Source organism: Condylura cristata, unplaced genomic scaffold (genome assembly GCF_000260355.1).
Source record: "Condylura cristata isolate star-nosed mole 26May11 unplaced genomic scaffold, ConCri1.0 scaffold00010, whole genome shotgun sequence".
Lineage (NCBI taxonomy): Eukaryota > Metazoa > Chordata > Mammalia > Eulipotyphla > Talpidae > Condylura > Condylura cristata.
This window is the reverse complement of record NW_004567111.1, coordinates 43,446,303-43,469,116: the sequence shown is the minus strand read 5'-3', so window position 1 is coordinate 43,469,116 and position 22,814 is coordinate 43,446,303. Positions and strand designations below refer to the sequence as shown.

Here is a 22,814-nt window from a genome sequence, read left to right as displayed (position 1 = left end):
TATCTGGCTTACATAACTCCACAATGTGGTGGCAGTGATCTCTCTCTTCAGGCTCCTGTGTACTTCCATGATCAACAGCTCTAAATTTCCACAGTCAACCCCATGTCAGTGGTAGAGCAAATCATGAAAACCTGTCATATGCATTGGAAAAGCATAGGAAATGATGGAGGAAGTAAATGAGTGGGAGTCCTCCCTTTTTGTAACTAATTTACAACACTGTGAAGATTACAGAGTAATGGAATTTTAGAGGTGAGCAGAACTTTAGGTGTAAAATGGAGTCAGACAAACCCAAATAAAATAGTGATATTATTTCCTTCACCAGGGCCAGAAATATTTAGATGCCAAAGCTTACAGAGGATGTTTAGAAAAGAGCCCACCTGCCCTATACCTGTGGTAAAATAAGGTGAGAAGCTCTAGTGGAAGGGTCTGCTGCCTCCGACGTGTCCCTTTCTACCTCCTGCTCCTCATCTCCATCCTCAACACACTCTCCCAGGAACCTGGACAGTGCTCAGGAGGGACCTACGTGCTGTAAAGCTTATTCAACACAACATAAACACCAGGTCTCGAGAGTTCCCTAAGAGTCACCCTTCAATGGCATACATATCCTCTCTTTGCTGAGCAAATTCACAAATGTGAATAACCCTTTGAGCATCTGCTACTGCAGAGGCCCCCAAGCTTCAGAGAAGGAAAAAGAAAACAGGAACGGAGCACATTTTCTATCCTAAGCCATGCTGAATAATGCAGCAAATTGTGAAAGGGCCGAGACCTTAACAGTGTTGTCCATGGACATGGAAAATATTTTGTTGTCCTCAGCAGATACATGGATGTAGATCACTGGAGCTGTGTGGCTTTTCAGCATACCTGTTGGTTTTCTAGAATGGAAAAAGACCAGATGAACACCAATCAGTCCTATCTGTTATTTCTAAATAAAAATGCAAGACTAAACTTGGCCTGGATCTGGCAGTTCTTTTCAGCCTGGAGGAGGACTATGTCTCCCTCTGCAATGACACAAGTATCTATCTTTTGTAATAAAAGGAAGGAAGCAAATTACACCCAATTGTAGCAACACAATTAAATATTCTTATGAGATGAGCCCCTGGTTTTGTTTCTGCCCTGCTAACAATATTGTTCTAAAAGGCGTGATTGAGGAAGCATACAGGAGAGGACTGGGGTAGATTCTAAGGCAGGGTGTTACTTTATGCAGGTTTACAGCATTCAGATTTGGGGTGAGGGGAATATATTTTTAAATATGAATTTATATTAAGGAGCTTTGAGAGATCACAGAACCCTGAGGGTCTCAGTGCTGGGTGTGCAGTAGAAAGAGAGACAGGCTTGAGTTTGAAGGACAGAGCACAGTGTCTTAGAACCTAGTCACTGGAAAGGCACCATGTTCTCAGTCACCATGCAAATAGGAGTCTAAGGTAGCAGAATTGGGTAGGAAATCACTTTTCTTGCTTACTGGTTAACACTAGACATTGTGCCAAGTGCCCTCTATGGGCGCTCTCATTTGTAATCTTCATTCCTCTTCTGGAAGAGGTCCTCTTGTATCCTCATTAAAGAGGAGGACACTGAGGCTGCAACCTCTGCTCAGGATCAGTCAACTAGAAAGTGACAGAGATGGGGTCAGACCCCAGTGCTAACCTGCTCTGTACTGCCGTGTAGCAACCTGCTACTCCTGTTAGCGATGGGACCTCCTAGCAGGCCCCACATTCTCTCATTCTTAACCCCCAAATCCCCACTATCAACGAATGAGGAGATAATGCCCATTGCTCACTCTCCTTCCACTTCCAACATTTATCAGTAGAAATGATTCAGGCATTCAAAACAAGTCAAGTGTGTATTTGAACCTTAATTTTGTCATTACTCCCAGAAAGTTAATCAACTCTTCTGAGCTTCAGCTTCTTCATTTGTAGGTGAAGAACTCTACAAATGTCAGGACTCCAGATGCGTAAGTATGGCTGCTCAGAAAAATGACAGCTATGTCAGTGTCAAGAAAGCGTCACTGGGTCCCTGCTTTGGGTGGCATAGTGAAAGGTTTGGACCTGGTTCTAAGGCATGAACTGTGTTACGCAGTGAACTATTTGCTGCTCTGGATCCCTAGTTTCAGGCGATCCAAAACAGTCCCTGCTTTCTTGTGCCATTTCTGCTCTGTCTTAGCGGTGGGTAGTGGAGTCATGGATTCAGTTGGGGCTAAACAACTCCTGTGGAGAGTGAAGGTAAACTCAGGGCAGCTTCAGGAGGTGCATGGACAGCTCTCCAACTACCCATCAAAACCGCAGACTGTACTCTGCATCTGTCTCAGTTCATCGTAGAGGAGAGAGCAAGCTGGTTAAAGAAAACCTTCCAAGATGTGGATCCACACTGTCTCTGTCCTGTCCAGTATTATACTTAAACGAGTTGTTTACTAACTCTCCCTGTTCAGTGATCCTGAGTGGTCACGAACAGAAGTTTCCCAGGTTGTAATGACAGATCGATTTCAGACAATGGTATCTAAAATTATTCTGGAAAGGAATCAGCAGTCCGCAGATCTGCTTCTGTATACCTTTCACTTCCAGACCTGCATTCATGGCATTGGTGGTTGGAGGGAGAAAACTTACCCAGGCAGATAAGGATTCCAGACTCTAATGATTCGATCCATCCCACCGGTCAGTAGCAAGTTCTTTCTCTTACAGAATGAAAATGTCTTGACTCCTTTGCAGATACGAAACACTGTGTGATCACATTCTGCTCGCCTTTGGGGTAAACTAAGGGATGTTTGGCCTCTTCTTGTTTTGACATCTTTTCTCACATCCCTGATCTCTTTCATCTTTTGCTTGACATTTGTTCTTCCCAAAGTGCACCCTACAATATTCACAGAAAAACAAAACACAGCTTTCTGATACGATCATTCAATTTTCTGACAAGATGTTGATTTTTAAAGGTCCTAGGTTAGCTTTCAATGATGCCACAGTTTTTCTTCTTCTTTCACTCCCAGATGTTAAACTGTAGGCAGTTTGAAGAATGAACGTGATGTGTGTCACTAAGAAAGGCAAGACATCCCCCCTTCCTTGTCTAGAAACAGGCAGGAAGGGTCTCTGGGGCGGGGAAAGAGGAAACTTGAAGAGGGTCATCTCCTTTTGAGGGCATTTTTATTAAATCTTTACCAAATGTCAAGGATTGCTCTATAGTGCCTCTCTACCCACAATCATGTTGGGGTCTAGGGTCTCCCAGAAACTCATGGGGGGGTGCCTTCCATCTCACTTGGAAGGAAACTTATATCTGAAATGGTTCAGAATCTTGTCATCCCCAAAATGGTGGAACTCAAACCACGAATGTCTGATGCAAAGTTGGGGTCTATTGAGTTGACTTATCAGTTTCATCAGTCAACCAGCCAATTTTGTCCTACAATTATGCTGACACATATTTTCAGTCAAATGATGGACGAGCTTATGAATCTACTGAGAAAGAATCAAAGTAGCAACATCACACAGAGGCAATGAAGGGCCTTTTCTACAGGTACTAGACACTGGCCTCACTGTGGGATCATAAAGGAAATTCCCAGCATACTCACCTGTCCATCCCTCACCCCCTCCACCTCATCTGGCTTACCCTCCAACCTCAGACTTGTCCAAGGTGGCTGATGGACTTTGGAAGAAGAAGGTGGAAGAACATTTAATCTTCAGCTTACCCTGTCTTTTCTCCCCTAGTAAAAATTCTCCTTCAGTGTTTCTAACTTCAGCAATTGGTTGAAAGGAATTGGTTTTGTTTGGGGCTGTGCCTGTCTTGACAAATTACAAATTCAACTATTTCCACAGGATCTGTTATTCAGAAAAGTTTATTCAAAGTGAGTGCATGCTTTGTCTCTTGGAGAGTGGTCATGTTGTGGGTAAGAGACCTTCTTAAAGTAGAATTATTAATTTTTTTTAGAGAAGTGGAAAATCTCTTCCAGACTTTGAAATGTTGGTAGCCAGATTCAAAACATATATTAAAACTACCAGTGATCACTTCAGCCACTGCTGCTGTTGGGACCTCTGGTTTAGGGCACGTCACTGTGGTAGAGGACAGGGAAGTCTCTGGGGGGGACAGGGAACACTCATTTTCTCTTTTTCTTCTGAGTTCTTCTCAGTTAGGTGGCTGCTCTCCATCTTGTGAAGTACTATAAAGGATATAAAGCCATTTGTGAATTAGTGGGCTATGTGGTTTCCACATTACTTGTACCATAATCTGAGTCCTAGGTCACCTCTGCCCAGTTTATTGGCAAGTGAGTTGAGGTGACAACCCACCCTCCGTGGCTACTGGCCACAATCATGAGGGCTTGGCTGGGTCAGGTGGCTAGCTTCTCATTATATATATAGCTCTCCTTTTCCCTTTATTATGCAGCAGGAAGGTAAACAGCCTTGAACTTGTGGGTCTTTCATCTCCAGACAGAGAGGAGGGAGGATAAGTGCTGAGTGTAGATAATTACTCAAGCAGGCAGTAAGCCTGTGTATCTGGGCAAATACTTGAAGTCTCAAAGCAATGCAACAAACCCTCCCCAAACACCAGTTTGACATTTTCACCCTTCTTGTTATGAACAGAGATCTGGAACTTCTAAGCAGGTGTGTCACTTTATTTTTATTTTTGAAATAAAGGAGAGCAGCCAGTTGATTTGCATGCTCTCTAGCAGTTCTTTTTCAACAGAGCCAGACAGAGATACATGTTTAAATGGTTGTCATGGAAACCAGAGAGCCTAGCTCTTTCCCAAGGTCTGAAGGCAGGATGATGAAAGTTTAAGCAATCACCATGGAAACCTAAAATAGATTCAAGGTGAGTTCAGATTCCCAGCACACTAACTAAGAGGTAAGTTATCCGGTGCTGGGGTCTTGGAGGAAGGTGAACACCAATTGTCCATTGTGGATCCTAGCACTGGGACTGACTGAGAGGCCAAGTTTACAGTCATGGGCTCAGCGCAGCCTGTCAGCAGCCCGGTAGGCGTGTTCCTTCAAAGCCTATACTTCACTCTTCCTGTTTCAAGGTAGATCTTGGAGTGTTTCCTGTCCATACTTTCCTATATCTTCTTCATTTGTTCCATCCATTTCCTCAGTATGGTGAGGGCTCACAGAACTACTGTCACAAAATGGAGTCCCACTGAGGTTTGCAGAGGGAAGCTATTTAAGCTCAGTCTTGGTTACTGTAGGGCCTTCACTAAGATATGTTTCTCTTTCATGTTCATTAATAATCAAAATGAGGCCCTCCCTGGGGGTGCAACAGGTTAAAAAGCACAGCACTATGAAGTGATCCAGAGCCACTGCAGTGTGAGTTCGATCCCTGGCCTGGGAGGTGACCCACATGGTGCAGCAGACCTCTTCTGTCTTGCCCTCTGCTCTCCTTAGAAGGGTATCTTAGTCAATCGCCTGTTATGCACCCCACTATAATTCTGGTGAATCCTCTCACCCCCCCACCCCACACTTCTGGCCTGTACCTTAGTTCTTGTATGCAAATAAGGCAAGAGACCCCTGCCTTCTGTCTCTTTTCAATAAGCAAATGCACCGAGGAGAACATGCTGTGCTGTCTGCGATTATTGGCTCCACCTCTTCGGGAGATTCCTTCTTGCTTGAGGCCAATTTGTGTGGAAACAGGTGGCTGATCTTAAGCTGAGTTTTGAAGTCCTGGAGTATATAAATGGATGCCTTAGGGGCTGTGGAATGTTCTTCCCAGAAATGGAGGCTAGAACTAATTTCAAGAGTGTTATGGGAATGAGTTTACCATTTCTCTTATTTCCTGACAGGATTATGACTCTCTGGTGAACATTTAGAGATGAGGGTGCAGGTGCACAAGGTAGTGGAGTGTGTGTGTTTGTGTGTAAAAATGCATACTCAACTAAAATGGTAATGTGGACATAGGACACTGTGGGGACAGGTTGGGAGGCTTCATAGCACTGCTTTAGGAAACAGATAGGTTTTGAATTCTGATTACACACAATATCATTGAACAAATATTTGTTGAGCATCTATGATATGACATGTGCTATTCTAAGCACTTGAGTCAGAACAGTAAACAAAATAGACACAAACCCTTGTGAGGTGCTCGCTCTCTGATGAAGGAAGGCAGATCACAAACTGCAAACATAATAGATAAATTATACAGCATATTAGAAAATGATTGGATTTATGGATTTAAACGTGGATAGAACAAAAATTGGAATTACCCGGATCAGGGGGCGGGGCTGCTTTGATAGATAAAAAGTAGGCAAGGAAGGCCTCATGGAGATGTGACATTGGAACAAAGTCTTGAGGGAGGTGAGAGGATGAATCAAATAGATATTTGCAGGGAGAACCTTCCAGGCAGAGGAAATAACCAACGCTAAGTCTTAAATATATTCAGGAAGGAATGAGGGAGGTAGAAAAGGAAGGGAGGAAGGAAAGAAGGAAGGGCTGGTGGGAGTGTTTGTCTCTGAATTCACTTGGTCAAAGTCCAGCTTCCAGAAAACTATCTCCAGGTCCTGCGTCTTCTTGTCATCATCACTCAAGCTCTGACAGCCAGCATGATTTCTGAGTCCTTAAAAATTCCCAGATCCTAGTTTATAAAATGCCCAAGGCCACTCTCCCATGTGGACACGGCTGCCTATTTAATATCATGTCACATTAGGGGTGCTCAACCCCCATAAACTGAAATCCTCCAGGGGATGTTGCTCTTCTTTCAACTCAGCAAATATGGATGATGCTCTTGGAGTGTGGGGAGGCCTGTGGCATCCGTCCCTTCCCTCTCCCTCCCTCTCCCGCCGAGAAGCTTCTAAAACTAAAGGCAGACTAACCAGTGAAGGGTGTCACATTTTGAGCAGCACCAGGAGTTATTAGCAGAGCGTGGGATGCTACTGCAGATATGATCAAGGTGGGAGCTGAGCAAGGGGGCTGTGACACACACACAGATCGCAAACGTGAGAGAAGCATGATCAGTACCTATTACTAGAGCTGTGGGCTCGTGGTTGGAGCTGGAAATGACGGCTTTGATAGCATCGTAGTAGTTCAACTAGAAACGAAAAAAGGAGAAAATCCTCATTAATATGAAGGTCACACACTAGGGCAAGGAAGCGTTTGTAATAATGTCGACAGATTCTTTAACACATATTTCAAGAGGGAGAAAAGAGCCACTTGTTCAGAGGAAAAGCACATTTTTATAAAGCCACATTTGTGTGGGGGCAGAGCCGTGGGCGGCCTTGTGGAATGTGTGGGCTGTCTGTCGTTCGTATGTGCTCAAGGCTAGCACCAGAACACGCAATTCCTGGGTGTCCTGTCTGGTAGATTGTGTTGCAGTTTCCACTACCCATTTTAGATATCACTGAGAAAATAAAAAAAATGCTGCCTGCCTGGCTGTGAAGCTTTTTGGAGAAAACAGGTTATTCTATATCGTAGGCTGGTGTCAGTAGGATGCTACACCGGGTACCCGCTGGGAGGGTGAAAGACTCTCCTGCAACATCTAGATAGAGCCCTGGAGCAGACATGCCAGGTTTGGGAAGGCAAAGCTCTCAGGCTGGCCCCTGATGGAGGGCCAAGTCCATCTTCGGCACTGGGAGCCCGACTAGGTGGGATGGAGGAGTTCTCTCCTCTCAGGCCACCCACTTCCCTGGAGAAGTCCTGATGAAGTGCATGAGCATGGACATTGAATATGTCCTCAGGCATGTTGAAAGAGCAGTGGGTTAGCTACAAAGAGTGACACACTTGTCATTTAAAAGTTGGGAACGACAAGGGCTCAAAGAGGACACAGAGAAGGTAACAGTGCTAATCTCATGGAGCGAGACCCAAAGGCACAGGGAGAGGAAAGGTAAGTCTGGAGGGAAGAGAGGGCTTTTGAAGTTTGGGGCGACGCCCAGAACTGTGGCCTTCTGTGGCCAAGCCACCACAGAACTCAGTACCCTCTGCCTTCCCTCGGCTGACCTTGCTCCTGGAGCTGGCTCAAGCGGCCACTCCCGTTTGGCTCCATTTTTGCTCCACTAGAGCTAATGCGTGGCTCTGTTTCCCTCCCACTTCACCCCTCCACATATGGGAGTCCAGCCTGCACCATGCTAGCTCTGGTCCTTCTACTTTCCGAGGTCCTTCTACTTTCCAGAGAGGGAGAGTCTGACAAGCTGGGCCATAAGAGCACGCGTCTGCGGGCTGGCACAGTGTCCATGTCTCCAAATAGCTAGGCACAAAGGGACACTTGGCTTATGGTTCCATTAACATGAAATGACTAGAAAAGGCAGGTCTTATAAAAGAAAGTAGATGAATAATTGTCCGGGGTGAGAGGTAAGAATGGGGAATAACTGTATGTGATTAAGAAGGATTTTATGGAATGATGGAAATGTCCCTAAACTGGCTTATGGTGATAGTTGTACAACATCATAATTTTTTCAACACTAATTGTACACATTAAGGAGGTGAGTTTAATGATATGTGAATTGTTGCTCAAAAAACTGAAAAAAACAAAACAGAACCTGCTTCCCATCACTTTCAAGAAACATATTGATTATACACAGTGGTTTGTACATGTGCTTTTTAAGCCTTTAAGTCAGATTTTGATTTTCTTTTTCTATTTAGTTTTCTTAGTTCACAGTTTCTTTCTGCTGCAGGGTTTGTAGTTTCTTTTCTTCTCTTTGTGTTGGAAAGTTTGCTGGGCTCAGTCTTTTAGTTAAATGGTATTTTTTGGGGGGTTCAATCTTTCTTCCCCTCTCATTTTCCATTTTACTTTGCAAATAAGTTTGATGGTTTTCCTATCTTTTCCTTTCACATAACATCATTTTGTACCTTTCTTTTCTTGCACATGTCTTTTTTTTTTAAAGATTTATTTTTAACATTTATTTATACATAAGAAGAGCTGGGGTACTGGCCAGAGGTGGAGGAGGGGATTGTGAGAGGATTCATCCGACAGAGTAGGGGGGTAGAACAGGCAGATTGACTTAAGTACACTGCTGAGCAGAGTAGTAGGGGAGACAGGATAGATCTGCTGCGCCATGTGGGTCAGCTCCCTGACCAGGGATTGAACTCATGCTGCAGTGGCTGGTGACAGCTTGATAGCGCTGAGATTTAACCCCTGCACCACCGGGGTGGCCCTTTTGCATATGTCTTCTTTATTAAGCATCTTTTCTACTTAGTTTAAGCCTGAGGTGCTTAGAAAGAGATGCTCCCTAACAAATGCTCTCGTCAGCCCTGAGGGGCTTTTGTTCTCCCTCCTGCTCCTGGGGATGGCACATCCATGCTACATTTGCTTTCTGCCTTAAAATAAATGGCAAGGTTTTCTTTTTAATGCACTGGAGAAATACTGTTTTAGTTCTTAGAGCTGGTAGAAGCCTCAGGGAAATAATTCTTCCTGTCTATAACCAAATCCTTGGTCTTAAGACACTCAGGTCACTGAGTTGGCCATCACTCCTACCGAAGCATGCCTGCTTTCCAGACCCAAAGTGGATGTGGGGTGGGAGCCCCCAAAGCATGCACATCAGGAATTTCAATATGATGAATTTCACTAGCTCCTAGAAACCAGTCACTTATTGTTCTTTGTAATATTCTGCATATTTCATGTCACATTCATTTTTGCTTGTATTTAGGTTCATAAAGCTTTCTCAGGGTCAGTGGTGACTGATTAAAGAATATATACCATCATTTATTTTGATACACCCAGAGAGAGAGGCAGACTGCTAACTTTCAATTTACATTTATTAAATATTTTTTCTTTTCTTTCTTTCTTTCTTTCTTTTTTTTTTTTTTTTTTTTACCTGAGTAACCCAGTCTCCATGTACCTTCCAGCAGATATAATTTACATTTGGAGAGATTGTGGCATTATTAATGCTAATGCTTGGCATGTTCTCAACTTTGGGCAGCTTCTTCCAAGTTCTAAGGAGAAAAACATAAAAGTCTCAAAAGGGTAAGAATGAATGTCCCTCCTATTCTGACCAGGAGTTTTGCTCTTCTGGCCATGAATTTCCTCCCTCCCCTACTAAGATTCCTGTTAATTCTTCCTGTTCTCTGAGGCCTGGCTAACTCCTCCATGGGGAGCTCTGAGTATATCAAATCATTTGCTTGATCACTTCATTTTCTGGATTCCAGGAAAGCTTAGGACATAATTGACACACGTATGTGTGTTGCTCACATTTTTCTCATCCAGATGTGTATGACTGGAGGCAAGACATCTTTTTTTTTTTTTTTTAAGAATCTGGTAAAGAGCAAGGATTCAACTAATATGACACCAAAGATGCCAAACTTTGTGCATTCAGTTTGAGCGGCCTTTAAGAAGAAGATGTTGGGCTTTGAAATCAGCCCCACCAAGAAATAGAACTTGCCCATAGGGGGTCACACATGAAGGCAGTTGGGAAGCACTTAAAGATAGAAGCTAGAAGCAGTGGCTTCACATTCTGTAAATGCTCTTTACTGATTACCTCATTTATGTGCTAACAGACACTGTCCTTCCCACCGCTGAAGCAGGGACCAAGGCAGTTGGTGTAACAGGGGAGTGATTAACTGAGCAGCACCTGTTAAGGGGAAGGACTTCCTAAAGAAACTCTGCAGAGTCTTATGGACTCCACCCCATACTCCAGCTTTCTGGACCCTCCACATTACACCAGTGATTGAAAACTACAACTCCCAGCAGTACCAGGGAGAGAACTGCAGGACCCCAGGGCGGATCTAGCAGGAATGGATTCTGGGACATTTGCTGGGGGATAAATAGGGTGCGGATTGCAGCTCTGGCTCTCTGGAGCAGCTCTGGATCTCCGGCTCTCTGTCTCTTGCTGGCTTTCCTGGGAAGCAGCTCTCCAGACCGCGCGACTTCGTGTGTGCAGTCAGCCTAGCTGTAAGGTATTGCAATTACTTTGTTTTTGTATCCCGCTCTCTTTCCCTGGGTTGTTTCCTATTCCTTTCCCCTTTTGTAAATAAACCCGTTATTGACCCTTTTGTGTGTACCTGCAGTTGTGAGCGCGCGGGTGAGGCCCCACAGACGGGCGGCCCAGTCCACCCTGGGCTACCCTGGAATACACCCAGTTGTATACTCAGCAGATCTTTCCCTTTTTCCCTGTCAAAAAAATCCAAGGCAGGAATCTCTTGATTTCAAAGGTATCATGTGACTCACCTTGGGCCATTGAGATAAAGTGAACTTAGCAAAGGAACTCTGGGAAATATTGTGTTTCTTTATAAATGTGAAATTGGTCTCTTCCTCTCCCTCCCCCCCTTCCTTTCTATTTTACATTTCCTCTTCCCCCTCTCTCTCATTTTTGTTTTCCCTGAATAGCATTCCTTTTTCTGATTTTAAACACAGTTGTGATACAAGCTGTCTGGAAGTGTAGCAGTGATTGAGAGAACATGAGGCCATAGGCTGAAGGATGACAAGTCAATATGCTAAAGACATAGAGAAGTGATACTTTGGAGATGGGAGGTTCTGGACACACACTGATAAGTTAAGCCAATGTAGCAATCACCAACCTATTATTTTTGTTAATAAAAGTAAGATGAACTCCTTGATCTTTGTTAGGCATTTTTCCTGTGACTCAATTATAGTAAACATTTATTAACATTTTTCTGTTGTTCAAGCATTGTTCTAAGCATGTTGTACACACCAACCCATTTACTGTGCAACCCAATCCTAGGAGATAAACATTATTACTATTTCTATTCCCTTTTTTAAAAAATTTCTATTCCCTTTTTAAGGATGAGGTAACTGAGCCCCAGAAAAATTAAATAACTTGCTGAAGTTAGCAAGTATTGATGGTAGAGATAGGATTCAAATCTAGTAGCTTAGACTAGTGGATAGATGAAATTATACACATTTGTCTACATTGATAGCCTCATGATTCAACAAATCATAGAATTATTTTCGTGCTGTGAGGGATCCTTTGAGATGATCTTGAGAAGACTAACTGCAATCTGCAATAGTGACTGGCTTCTCCAAAACAGTCAATATTGGACTTTTTCCATAGTAATTTTTTATTCATTTCATTAGTTATATCACAATAAGATTCTCTCATTCTGCACAAATTAGTAATAAGGATATATATAATATATATATTATATATATTACTATGTGTAATATATATAATTATATGTATCTACTAAATTGTTCATTATTAAATCTGGATGTTATCAGTCCACTCAGAAGTTATTTCTCGAGAAAGTTATTTCTTTCTCGTGGAAGCAGGAGTAGGATTCCTATCAGACCAATGAAAGACTCAAAATTAGTAATTATGCAACAGGTACTTTTGGTTTACTTTTAATCTTTACCGGACCGTCACGAGTTGTACAGGGGTAAGGACTCAACTTTCTGTCTTTGAACTTCCTGTCAGGCTGCCTCTATCTTGGAGACAGCTTTCCACCAGTCCCCTTTCACTGTGTGATGAGATTCCTTATTACTGAGTTTTCTGCAACTTTCTACCCAAGTCTGCTCACTCCCTACCTACTTGGCTAGAGTATAGAAAGTCTCAGGTTAAGAGATCTAAACTTCCCGCTTTGTCTCTTGTCTGCTTTCTGACTATGACACTTCAGAAAACAGTGCTGACTACTTGGCAACTTCCATTTTACCTGTGGAATCATCCTGTCAAGATTTGTTTTGTGATGTAAACTTATATGACTTCCACAGCAGTACCCCAAAGAACGTGTTCTCATTGGTTAAACTGAACTCTATTTTTAAGAAGCAATTTTCAAGAAGCAGTTTAAAAAGTCTGGTATTATTACTTTATGAAATATTAGTTGTCCAGTAATGGAACCAATAGCAAGCCTGACCCTCCCTCAGCCTGTGCTTTCTTTGAGGTGCTTTGTGAATCATTTAACTCACATTTTCTGCTGATTAATCTTCTCTTTTTAAAATTTATCTCAAACAAAAAACTTTTTTGATCCTCTTCCATTAACCTCTTCTTCATCATAATATTCATATTACCTTTCTCTAAATACATTTAATTTCTAGGAAGGAATTTTCATGACAGAAAATGGGGGAGAAGAGAAATACCCATCAAATTTATAGGCTTAGGTGAGATTAAAGAGGTGGTGATGATGATTAGTAATAATAAATGACTTGGAGCATGCATTCATACTTTGAGATAAAACTTTAGGAAAAACGTCTCAACTCCTTGGAATTATTGCTTGGAAATGTGAATACAATCTCTTATGCATACATTAACTATTGGGGATATAGTCTGTAAAATAAAGACCTGATATAGTTTCTCTATTATTATTATTATTTTATTAATTCAGACAAAACTCATAATCTGTTTTTAAATCTACACCAAGAATCAAATAGATTTCCTGGTATCTTTTGAAGGCAGTTACAGGAGAGATTTAATTACTCTTTAAAAAGGCTATTTATATAATTTGTCCTCTGTCAGTTTTTCACTTACTCTGATACTGGTTTGGTTAGATCTGGGTAACAGGTATAGTTTGAGGAGTTTGTATATATCTGTGTCACCAGCTTATTGTTCACCTAGAATTTCATCCTTCAGTTTGTCAAAAAATAATCTGACACTTATCCAAGTGCCAGTGTGAATATCAGAGGAAGCAGAGATTAAAGGAAGCTATCACCACAAGCTGGAACTCAAGGCCCCTAGATCCGCCAGAGGTTGTGAGGACTCTGTGTGTGGTCGATGGGACCCTTTTCACACACTTCACAAGGATGGGGCATTTAGAAATACCAGCTTTGTGGCCAAGAAAAACCTATGCCACCTGAGACTTTTTCTTCTAGTAGATGCATAGAGAAATTGGTTTCATTATGTGTGCATGTGGCCTGGGGGTGGGTGGGGGAGAGATGCTGATCTGTTATAGGGCAAAACTCCAATAAAGTCCTTCTTTTGTACCTAGATACAGTGGAAAGACACGTGAATTGTCTGGTTATGACTCTTCAGAGTGACAATTCCTGGAATTATTATTACCAGTACTCCAACCCCTCATTACTCCTCCAAAGAGATCCTTACATCATGTTTTTTTGAGCAAATGAATGAACATCTCTATTCAAAGTGAAGGGAATAATACCAGGTGAAGTCCATCCTGGGAGAGGTTTTAGTGACATGCCATAGTGCTCTGTTCTCATTGTGTCTGCTCAGTAGCTGCTAGGATATACTTGAATATACAGAAGTATTGTTTCATTTCTCAACTATACAAAGCTGATAATGAGAGCTGATATTTAAGATGATCTTAGTCAAATAGAATAAGGATGTGAAAATATCAACAAAATGAAATTTAGCAGGATAAAAGTCCTGGATTTAGGTTTGAAGCATCGATTTATGAGTAAAGGATGAGGAATGCATGGCTTGAACAACGCCAATGGGAAGAGACTTGGCAAGACAGGCTCCTGATGGGTCCAGTCCTGAACACCTGGGGCATTGTCTAAAGAGAGAGCAGGGTGACTGGACATCGTGACATGAAGTTAGTTGAGAAAACCAGAAATGTTTACCCAAAGAAGAATGACTTAATTGTCGTTTTCAAATACTTAAAAAGAGGATTTTTGGGGAACCCGTGTCTTGTTTGTTTTTCTATTCTGTTTTTAAAAGCTTTTAGACTCTTAAGTTATATGCAATTGCTTCAAGAGTCAACTAGCTCTATAAGTTTATGAAGTTTCATCTTTTTTTTCCCATTTCTGTCCCCAAAGGCCTCCATAATCACTCAGTAACTATTCCACGTCTTCACATAGTGTGCTTTCATCACTTCTTAATTTTTTTCATTTTGGGTATTTTGACATTCTACTTTCATTTGGTCTTGTCTAGTATGGATGTTTGGTTAGTGGTCACCATGGAGGTTTTACTTGATTTCCTATGTTTTAGGGCACTTGTGAAGTAGTGTCTGCTTTCTTATATTGAACTCTACTGGTTCTACACATTTCTTGCCCCGACACTCCTTAGTGTATTGCTACTGACTCATAGTATTCTTGCTCTTGCTGCTAGTATTGTGTTGCTGTTGTCATTTTGCTATGGAGTTTATGCTTCTATTTTTCCTATAAAATTCCCTTTAGTACTACTTGAAGAACAGAGCTGGTGGTGGCAAACTCCATTAGCTTCTGTTTGTCTGGGAAAACCTTTGCTACACCTTCATACTTAATTGATAACTTTGCAAGATAGAGAATTCTTGACTGGCAGTTCTAGTCTTTTAGGATTGCCAATATTCCTTCCATTCTTTTCTTGTTTGGGGAGTGTCTAGGCTGAAATCTGGGGAAACACTAATATGGGAGCCCTAATACGTTATTATATTTCCCCCTTACTTCCTAAAAATTTTCTTCTTTATCTTCAATTTTTTGATAGTGTGACAGTGTTATGCCTGCATGTCGGTCTTTTTTGCTTTTAAGAATTTAGATATTCTCTCTGCTTGCTGGACTTCCATTCTGTAGTTTCATTCTGTAGTTTGGGGAAGTTGTAATTTATTATTTTTTTTAACAAGGTGTCTGTTTTTATTTCTTCCCCTTCCCCTTCTGGGAGTCCAATCATTCTTACTCTTCCTAAGTGAGTTGGATATTTCTTGTAGTTTCCTCATTTTTCTTTGTCTTGATGCTCTCTCTTCTCAATGTATAATTTATTCATTTGAATCTTCTATAGATGAAATTCTTCTGCCATTTTAATTCTTTTTAAAGCATTCTATTTTATTCTATTTAAATGTGTCTGCATTTCACTCAGACTCTATTTTTGTGATCTTTATATATATTCAATCTCTTCAGTGGTGAACACTCTTTGTTCTTGGATCTCCTTTCTGAGATCTTGCACCTGTCTACCTAGCTTTGACTTACCTCCTGGTCTCTCACTTAGCATTTTTAATATTATTGTTTTGAAGCATTGTCAAGCAGTTTCTCTATTTCTGGCTCCTTTATACTTGTCCCTTCTCATTTTGCTTTTCCATCTTGTGTTGAGATATCCCTTGCTTCCTAGGCATGTATATCCCCTTATTTATGGCTATTTATGTATATACCAATTTAGGTTGAGGCACTTGGGGATTGATCTTTGTCTGTTCTTAGTTTACTTGGTGTAAAATAGAAGTGAGAGGGAGGTCAGGGTCTTTAATACTCTATCCCATTTAAGGTGCTGTTAGTCACCTCTGGCTCTGTATTTCATGCTTAGGCTATCTTCACTTCCCTGTTGTTCATTTCTTCCAGGATCATGAGTCTTCTTCCTGGTTTGGGCCTCCCTGTGGGAAGGGCAATGTTTCACACTCTGGGATTAATTTGCACTTGGCTCGAAGATGGTGCTGTGTGCCTACTGGGCACATGTGTGCTGGCTGATGTGGCACTGTGGTGCCCCTAGTGGACTTCATTGCCCTGCCTTCATCTCAGCTGCTATTTCTGCAGGTTTGGGATGGACTGGTTTGCTTTCCCAGAAGCTTTGTGAACTTCTAAAGTTCTCCTGGCTGCTCTTGGGCTTTTTATGGAAACCAGCTTCACTCAACTTGGGTTTTCACTGATCTCTTCTGGTAGTGGGGAGGGAGAGGCCTTAGGTGCCTATGCTAAATTTCAGGGTTTCCAATGCCTTAGGTCAGAGTCAGCAGAATTCCTACTGCTCTGGTTTGTGTCTCATGTCAGCAAAATTCCTCCAGGGAATTTCTCAATGTCCTCATTTTCCTATTGTGGCTTAGGTAGTTGACCCTCAGCCCAGACATTTCCCCCTTTACTCTACTGTGCTTCTCCTCAGCAACCACCAACCACAGTTCTTGAACTTCTTGGGAAAGTCCTGGGGCTCTATAGCAGGGGCAAAATATCTGAATTTTTCTGTGAGCACACATTAAGCTTTATTATAGCTGTTTTCTCTGGGTGAGGTTGATTCCAGCTTCTCTTCCATTCTCTTGTGGGTAGAGTTTCCTATGTTACAATTTTAATTCTAAGGTTTCTTTTTTATTCTATGAATTTCCTCTGACATGGCATCTTCTTACTTAATGGATTTTTATCTTATCTGCCAAAGATAATGTTATATTTTTATTCCTGAAAAGAGGGGTTGAGAACAGTTGTCAGTGATCTGTGAGGCTGTGATGCCAATCCCTGGGCCAAGGATGGGGCTCCAAGTTGTGAAATGGGTTGACTCTCAGCTTTTCCCAGGACTTTTCAGGGAAGTGACAGAGAGGTTTCAACCTCTGGGCTGGCCATAAATTAGGTAAATTGTGTACCTGTAATCTTTTCACCCCAAATTTTCAAATCAATCATTTAGTCTTCTGATTACTTTAACTTACTCCAGGCTTAGCATAATACTCAAAACCAGATATCTTTGAGAAAATATTTTTTGACTTTTGCTTCATTTTCCATACAGATTTTTATATATTTTGCTAGAGAATTGTCTTGTGTTGAAGTAACACATACGGGGAATGTTTGCTCCTTCTTGTTTTGTCATGAAAAGGTTAGAGTTGATGAGAAGTCAGTCTCCAGGCATTATCAGGAAATTGCCTTCTCTATCTCCCTTAAGCAACAGTAAGTAAGTAGGAAATCTGCTGCTGGCTTAACACATAGAGTCCAAATATTCCAGCACTTCTCAAGATAAGTAAAGGAGACCCTAAAGCCCAAACTGCACAATGAAAACTCAAAGAAAACAGATGGACTAGGTGATGTTTGTATATTGCAGAAAGACTCTTCATTTCTGAAAAGCTTCCCATCCGTATTTTGCTAAACAGAAATTAGTCATTTTCAGCTGAATGATGTAATTGACAGAGGCTGGTAGAGAGAGATGAGTTATAAGGAAGTTAAAGTTATAATATGGGCTTTGCTAATTGAATAACATTAACATGTCAAGAAAATAAAACACAGCTGGATCAATGGGCAAATAATATGCCATTTATCAGAGTTCCTCTTGCATTCAACTTTCCAGCAACACAGTCGTTATGTGCATAGGCGTGTACATTCACTCATGAGAAGTTACCTTAACACACTCCTTCAGCCATCTCTTCACAATGAAGAGATTCATGCCTTATGATTACGTTATGAGTCTTTTCTAATGCTTAACTGATTTAGATCGAAATAAAATTCTTGAGATCTGATGAAAAAGTCAGTGTCCATCCTCCCCCCAATCCAATCAGTGACCCAGAAATAAAAGCACTAGCACATATCCTCTAGAAGTTCCCCATCTAGTGAGAGCGATAGAATGGACAGAACATTCTGGTTCAGAGCTGTAACCTCAGTCATTGAGGTATGTATGTGTGGATTGCTTTGGGGGTGCCTGGTATGCAGAGGAGCATACAAGAAGCATCTTACTACATGGGCACTACAGTGTTTAGGCAGAGATCATATATAGGTGTGTGGGCCCTGGGAGAAGACAATGCATGTTAGGTGGTGACCTTCTTTAGAACATGGGGGCTATTGGAGCTGTGAAAGTGCCAGGAAGAGATGAATCTGGAAAAAGAGAGGGATCCCTTTTGAAGTTTTGGTAGATCACGCCAAAGAGTTTAGATTTTATCAGAAAGCAAAGGGAGTCACTGAGGGACTTGGGCAGAATGGGGACATCACCATTGCTCATATTCTCCCCCACTATGTGATTCACCCACTGGTCTGAGTTACAGCATCACTAGACAGAGTGTTCAACATAGAAGTAGGAACATGCCATCTGCTGCTTAAAACCCTACGTGGTTCCATCCAGCTACAAAAGCTCCATGGACCTGACCTCCCTTAGATCTCTGACCTCGTGCTGTGTACCTCATCCTGCACCTATTCTGTTCCGGTCATACCAGCCTGCTTGCTGCTTCACCTTGGGGCACTTCCCTGGCTGTTCTGTCTGCAAGGAACATGCTTCTCCCAGACATCCACGTGGTTCAATCTCTTGCTTCCTTTGAGCAAATGCCAACCTCTCAGTGAGACCTATCCTGGCCATCTGTGAAAACATCTATGCATACACAAGTGTGCATATACCAGCACTCTTGATCACTAGTATCCAGTCTTTCCGCTTTGTTCCACAGCATTTATCACCTTAAAATATGTCATATAACTTTTGTCAATTGTCTTTCTACCCCCTTTAACTCCATCCCCAGGAGGGTTGATAGCTTTGCTTTGTTCAGTGACATGCACAGGACAGTCTGGCACAAAGGAACTGTCCCACTAATGTTTGGCAAATGAATGGGAAATTAGATTTGCATTTTCACCAAAATCACCCAAAGGAAATATGGAGACTGATGTGCAGAGATTTGATATTGGGCCTGAGGAGGCCAGGTGAAAACTTATTATCATGATGATAGATTGCAGAGGCCATGGAGACCAAAAAAAAGAGGAAGCAGGCTAAGTTATCAAGGAGATGGAATAGTTAGGACTTGCTTACCAATTATTTAGATGTGGGAGTAAAGGAGCTAGGATGAGTCTGAGGCATGGGCAACTGGATTGTGCCATTTGCAGAGAAAGGGATGCTAGTTTTGGGTGATGGTGAAGCCATAGGGACACAGAACTCTCCTTCAGTTCTCTGGGGGACAATTATATCAGGTCTCTGTATATCCTGCTCCGTGACTTACTTTTCCCTCTATAGCTGGTCCCTAGGCACACATGAACTTTACTTCTCATGTTCACATGGATTGACATAAGTTATTACAATAATTTACTGTTTAGCCTAGCATCATCGACCTTCCTTATGGTCTTAGTTGAGCTTTTAAAAACTAACAAATTCTGTGTAGGATACAACCACCTCTCTTTCCATTTCTCTGTTATTCATTTACACTGCCATTCAGAGATTAAGTCTCTATTTTACGATACTCTCCTCAGCCGTCTTCCGACTTTCCCTAAAATGACACTGTCCTTAACTAGTTTACTGCAGACAGGAGCAAATTCACTGCAATCCAGTCTTTAGGGCGACCATTACATTTTTTTTTTTCTTATGTAGTTGGCAAGGTGCTGGCTTCTCTCCAGTTCCTCAAAGCAGCAACCTCCTCCCATGATAAACTGTCCCCACTTGCATAGACTCACAACTTTGTTCTTCCCTTACTTCAGAGCTCCCAGATGGCCGCCAGCTGGTCTGGGCTATTTCTTGCATTTGAATCCTTTTATCCATCCTCTTGATTTTCTTTTTGATCTCCATGTCTCTCTCCTCTTTCTAACAGCCACCATGCTACACTCTTTTTTGGAAGTACCTATTTTCTACGAGAATTAGAGGATTTGTGAGGGGCATTATTTTTTTCTTTTGAAGCACTTATATTGTCAGCAAATCCAGCTGCAGGGGTATGTGGGAAAATTTGTCCCTCAGGAGGACAAGGACCTCCTGTGTGAATGGGTCAGAGAGATTTTGCTATAGTAGAGACTGTTGGAGAACAGTGGCTGGTGATTTTTGGAAGCCCACACCAGAGAGCATAGTGGGAAGATGTCGGCCCCACCTCCCTGCCTTTCTAATGGGGTGGAAGATGCACTATCTGATCTCATTTGAGTGGCTTTCATTCCAGTCCCCCATGACCAGAGAGTGTTGCTGCACAGCCCAGTTCTTTGCAATAAATGACTTTTATTGATTTTCAAGATGATAGCCAGAAGATTGTCCAAAATGACAAATTGAAGGGAAGCAAAGGTGTCTGTGTGTATGTGTGTGTCTTCATCTTGTTTATTAGGCCTGTGAGTGTCTATTCATGTGTGTTGAGAGGAGTTGCTGTGAGGGCATGGGGTGGCTTGTGCAGGGATCAGTTTCTATGTGTGAATCTGTTTGTGCAGAGTGAGGTGAACGGACGTGTATGTCTGAGTTGTCTCTGTCTCTGTGTGTGCACATGATCTGTGTGTGTGATTGTGTGTGCAATGAACCGTGTGTGTGACTGTATGCATATGAGCTGTGTGTGACACTGTGATTGTACACAGCATATCAAGGTGGGATTAATGATAGCATGTGCCGTGCATCTGGGTCTCCGATGGGAAATAGGAGGTGACTGTGGGGTGTGCCTGAGGATGTGGGAGGGTATAGTGCGGTATTTGGTAGTGCATATCTGTGAATGTTTGTGTTGGGAGGTTGCAAGGTGAAATTAGAAGAGGCATTTGGGCAACTGTTGTAAGAAAAATCTGAGGAGACACATAGGAAGTGTCTGCAAGGAATTGGGGGTGTATCTTGAGTGTTGGTGGAGGTCTGCGGTAGCTGGGGGGTTGTGATTGAAGAGTACCTGTAGAGTGTCTTTGGGGTGAATGTGTGAGTGTCTCTGTGGAACATGAGTAGAAGTGACCTACAGGACTCCCACGCTTGCCTCCCTCATCACCGCTCACTTTGACCTGTTTCTTTAATGCTATCTGGGTGCAGAGGACCTGAGACCCTAAGGGAGCTGGTACTGGGTCACCACATGGAGGCCACCCACCAAAAATGTTATTAAACTGTTAGAAGAGCAGGAAATAAATATCTCTTGCAAGAAACACTGAATTTGGGGGACTGTTTGGTGCAACATCTTGTCTACCCTAAGCAGGTTGATATGTTATAGCTGATCCTTTGAATTCTTTATATACAGTTGAAATGTTTAGCCTGTGACTAGCTGTTTCCTCTCTTTTATTCCCTGAACCAAGCACAATGACTTGATAGATCCTGAAGAAACATTTCTTGAGTGAGTGAATAAATATACCAGCCTTGGAAGTTTGTATTGCTGTCGCAGCCATGATAGGGGAGTGTCAGAGCAGATCAGGGCAATGTGTACACCAAGGGGTGGGAATGTGCAGATGCCAACAGAGAAAATTAGAAAATTAGAAAAGGAGAAGAAAAAGCAAATCCAAACCTTAAGCTATGTTAAGAGAATTTTCTAGGGTGATTTTTTTTATCCCGTAGCAAGAGTTACATAAAAAGATCGTCTTTGCTTAAAAAGAAATTCCCCTTTTCAAAATTAGATTTAAACTTCAATATTTACCTTAATAGTTCACCTACAGATGTCAAAAACAGAATGTTCACACATCCCTGCAACACAGTTAGAAAAGAAAAATAAATTCCCTGTAGAAGTAAAAAGCAGAACACATCCCATTTATTTTCCATGCACTAAAAGCCCAAGCTCTCTCAGCAGAAAAAGCAAGCAATATTTTTCCATTTACAGACAGTGAATAGCCTTTCAGCCATCTCTGTTTCTTCCCAAACATATGAGCTTTCATGGTCTGAAGCGGAGCTGCTATAACCTTGAGTGGACCAGACTGCACGTCCTGGGCCAGGACTCAGGTCACAGGGGTGTGCACATGGCACTAGAATGTGCACCTAGAGGGCCTCAGTCCTGCCAGGACATTTCTCATGGTGACCTGCACAGCACTTGATACAGAGCGAAACACTGGCATAGCAGTATAGGGCGTACAGAACACAAACTCGCTGTTTAACCTATGAAATAAGTGCTGCTTGTTTATTGGTGGGTGCTTGGTAAGATTTCCTAGAATCACCGTGGCTCTAGAATAGCTCCTTGAATAAGTGCCAGGCATTGCACTATTAACTGCTCTGCATGCGTTAGCTCATTAAATCTTCACCAAAAGGGTGGGCTTCCCTGGTGGCATAGGGGTTAAGGCTCAGCACTATGAAGCTATCCACAGCCACTGCAGCATGAGTCTGATTCCAGCCAGGGAGGTGACCCACGTGGTGCAGGAGACCACTCCTATCTGACCCACTCTTCCCCTCAGCAGTGTATGTCAGTAGATCTGCGTGTTCTGCTTCCCACTCTGTCTCTGGTGAATCCTTTCACTTCCCCACTCCCCATGCCTCTGGCTACACCCCAGATCCGGTATGCATTAATAAATAAAATGAATCTAAAAAGACATTAAAAAAATCTTCCCAGTAATACAATGCAGTGGGTACTATTTTGTTACTGCCACTTCACGGATGACCATACTGAGGCAGAAAAAGGCTGAATGCTATGTCCTGGTTATCAGAAACCCTAAGAAGCAGTGCTGCTTTTGCTAAATTTCTGCTAACCTCTGAGCCACAGGGTGGAGGGGGTGGGCATTGGAATGAGCTACATCTTAGTTGGCTCAGTGTGCGGAGTTCAGGGTAG

The 22,814-nt window shown here is 42.3% G+C and overlaps 1 protein-coding gene across 1 annotated transcript in view; it reads right to left on the bottom strand.

The window, feature by feature from the left end:
- LOC101625621 (WD repeat-containing protein 49-like) overlaps nt 1-2,639 on the bottom strand; it is a 44,606-nt gene extending 41,967 nt beyond the window's left edge. Inside the window, exons 1-2 of the mRNA XM_012723166.1 lie at nt 2,598-2,639; nt 767-872 (exon numbers count right to left, since the gene is read on the bottom strand). Of these exons, the coding sequence (XP_012578620.1) occupies nt 767-872; nt 2,598-2,638 (147 nt within the window). The 5' untranslated portion in view covers nt 2,639. The remainder of the gene's footprint in view (nt 1-766; nt 873-2,597) is intronic.
- Between the last annotated feature and the right edge of the window lie 20,175 nt (nt 2,640-22,814).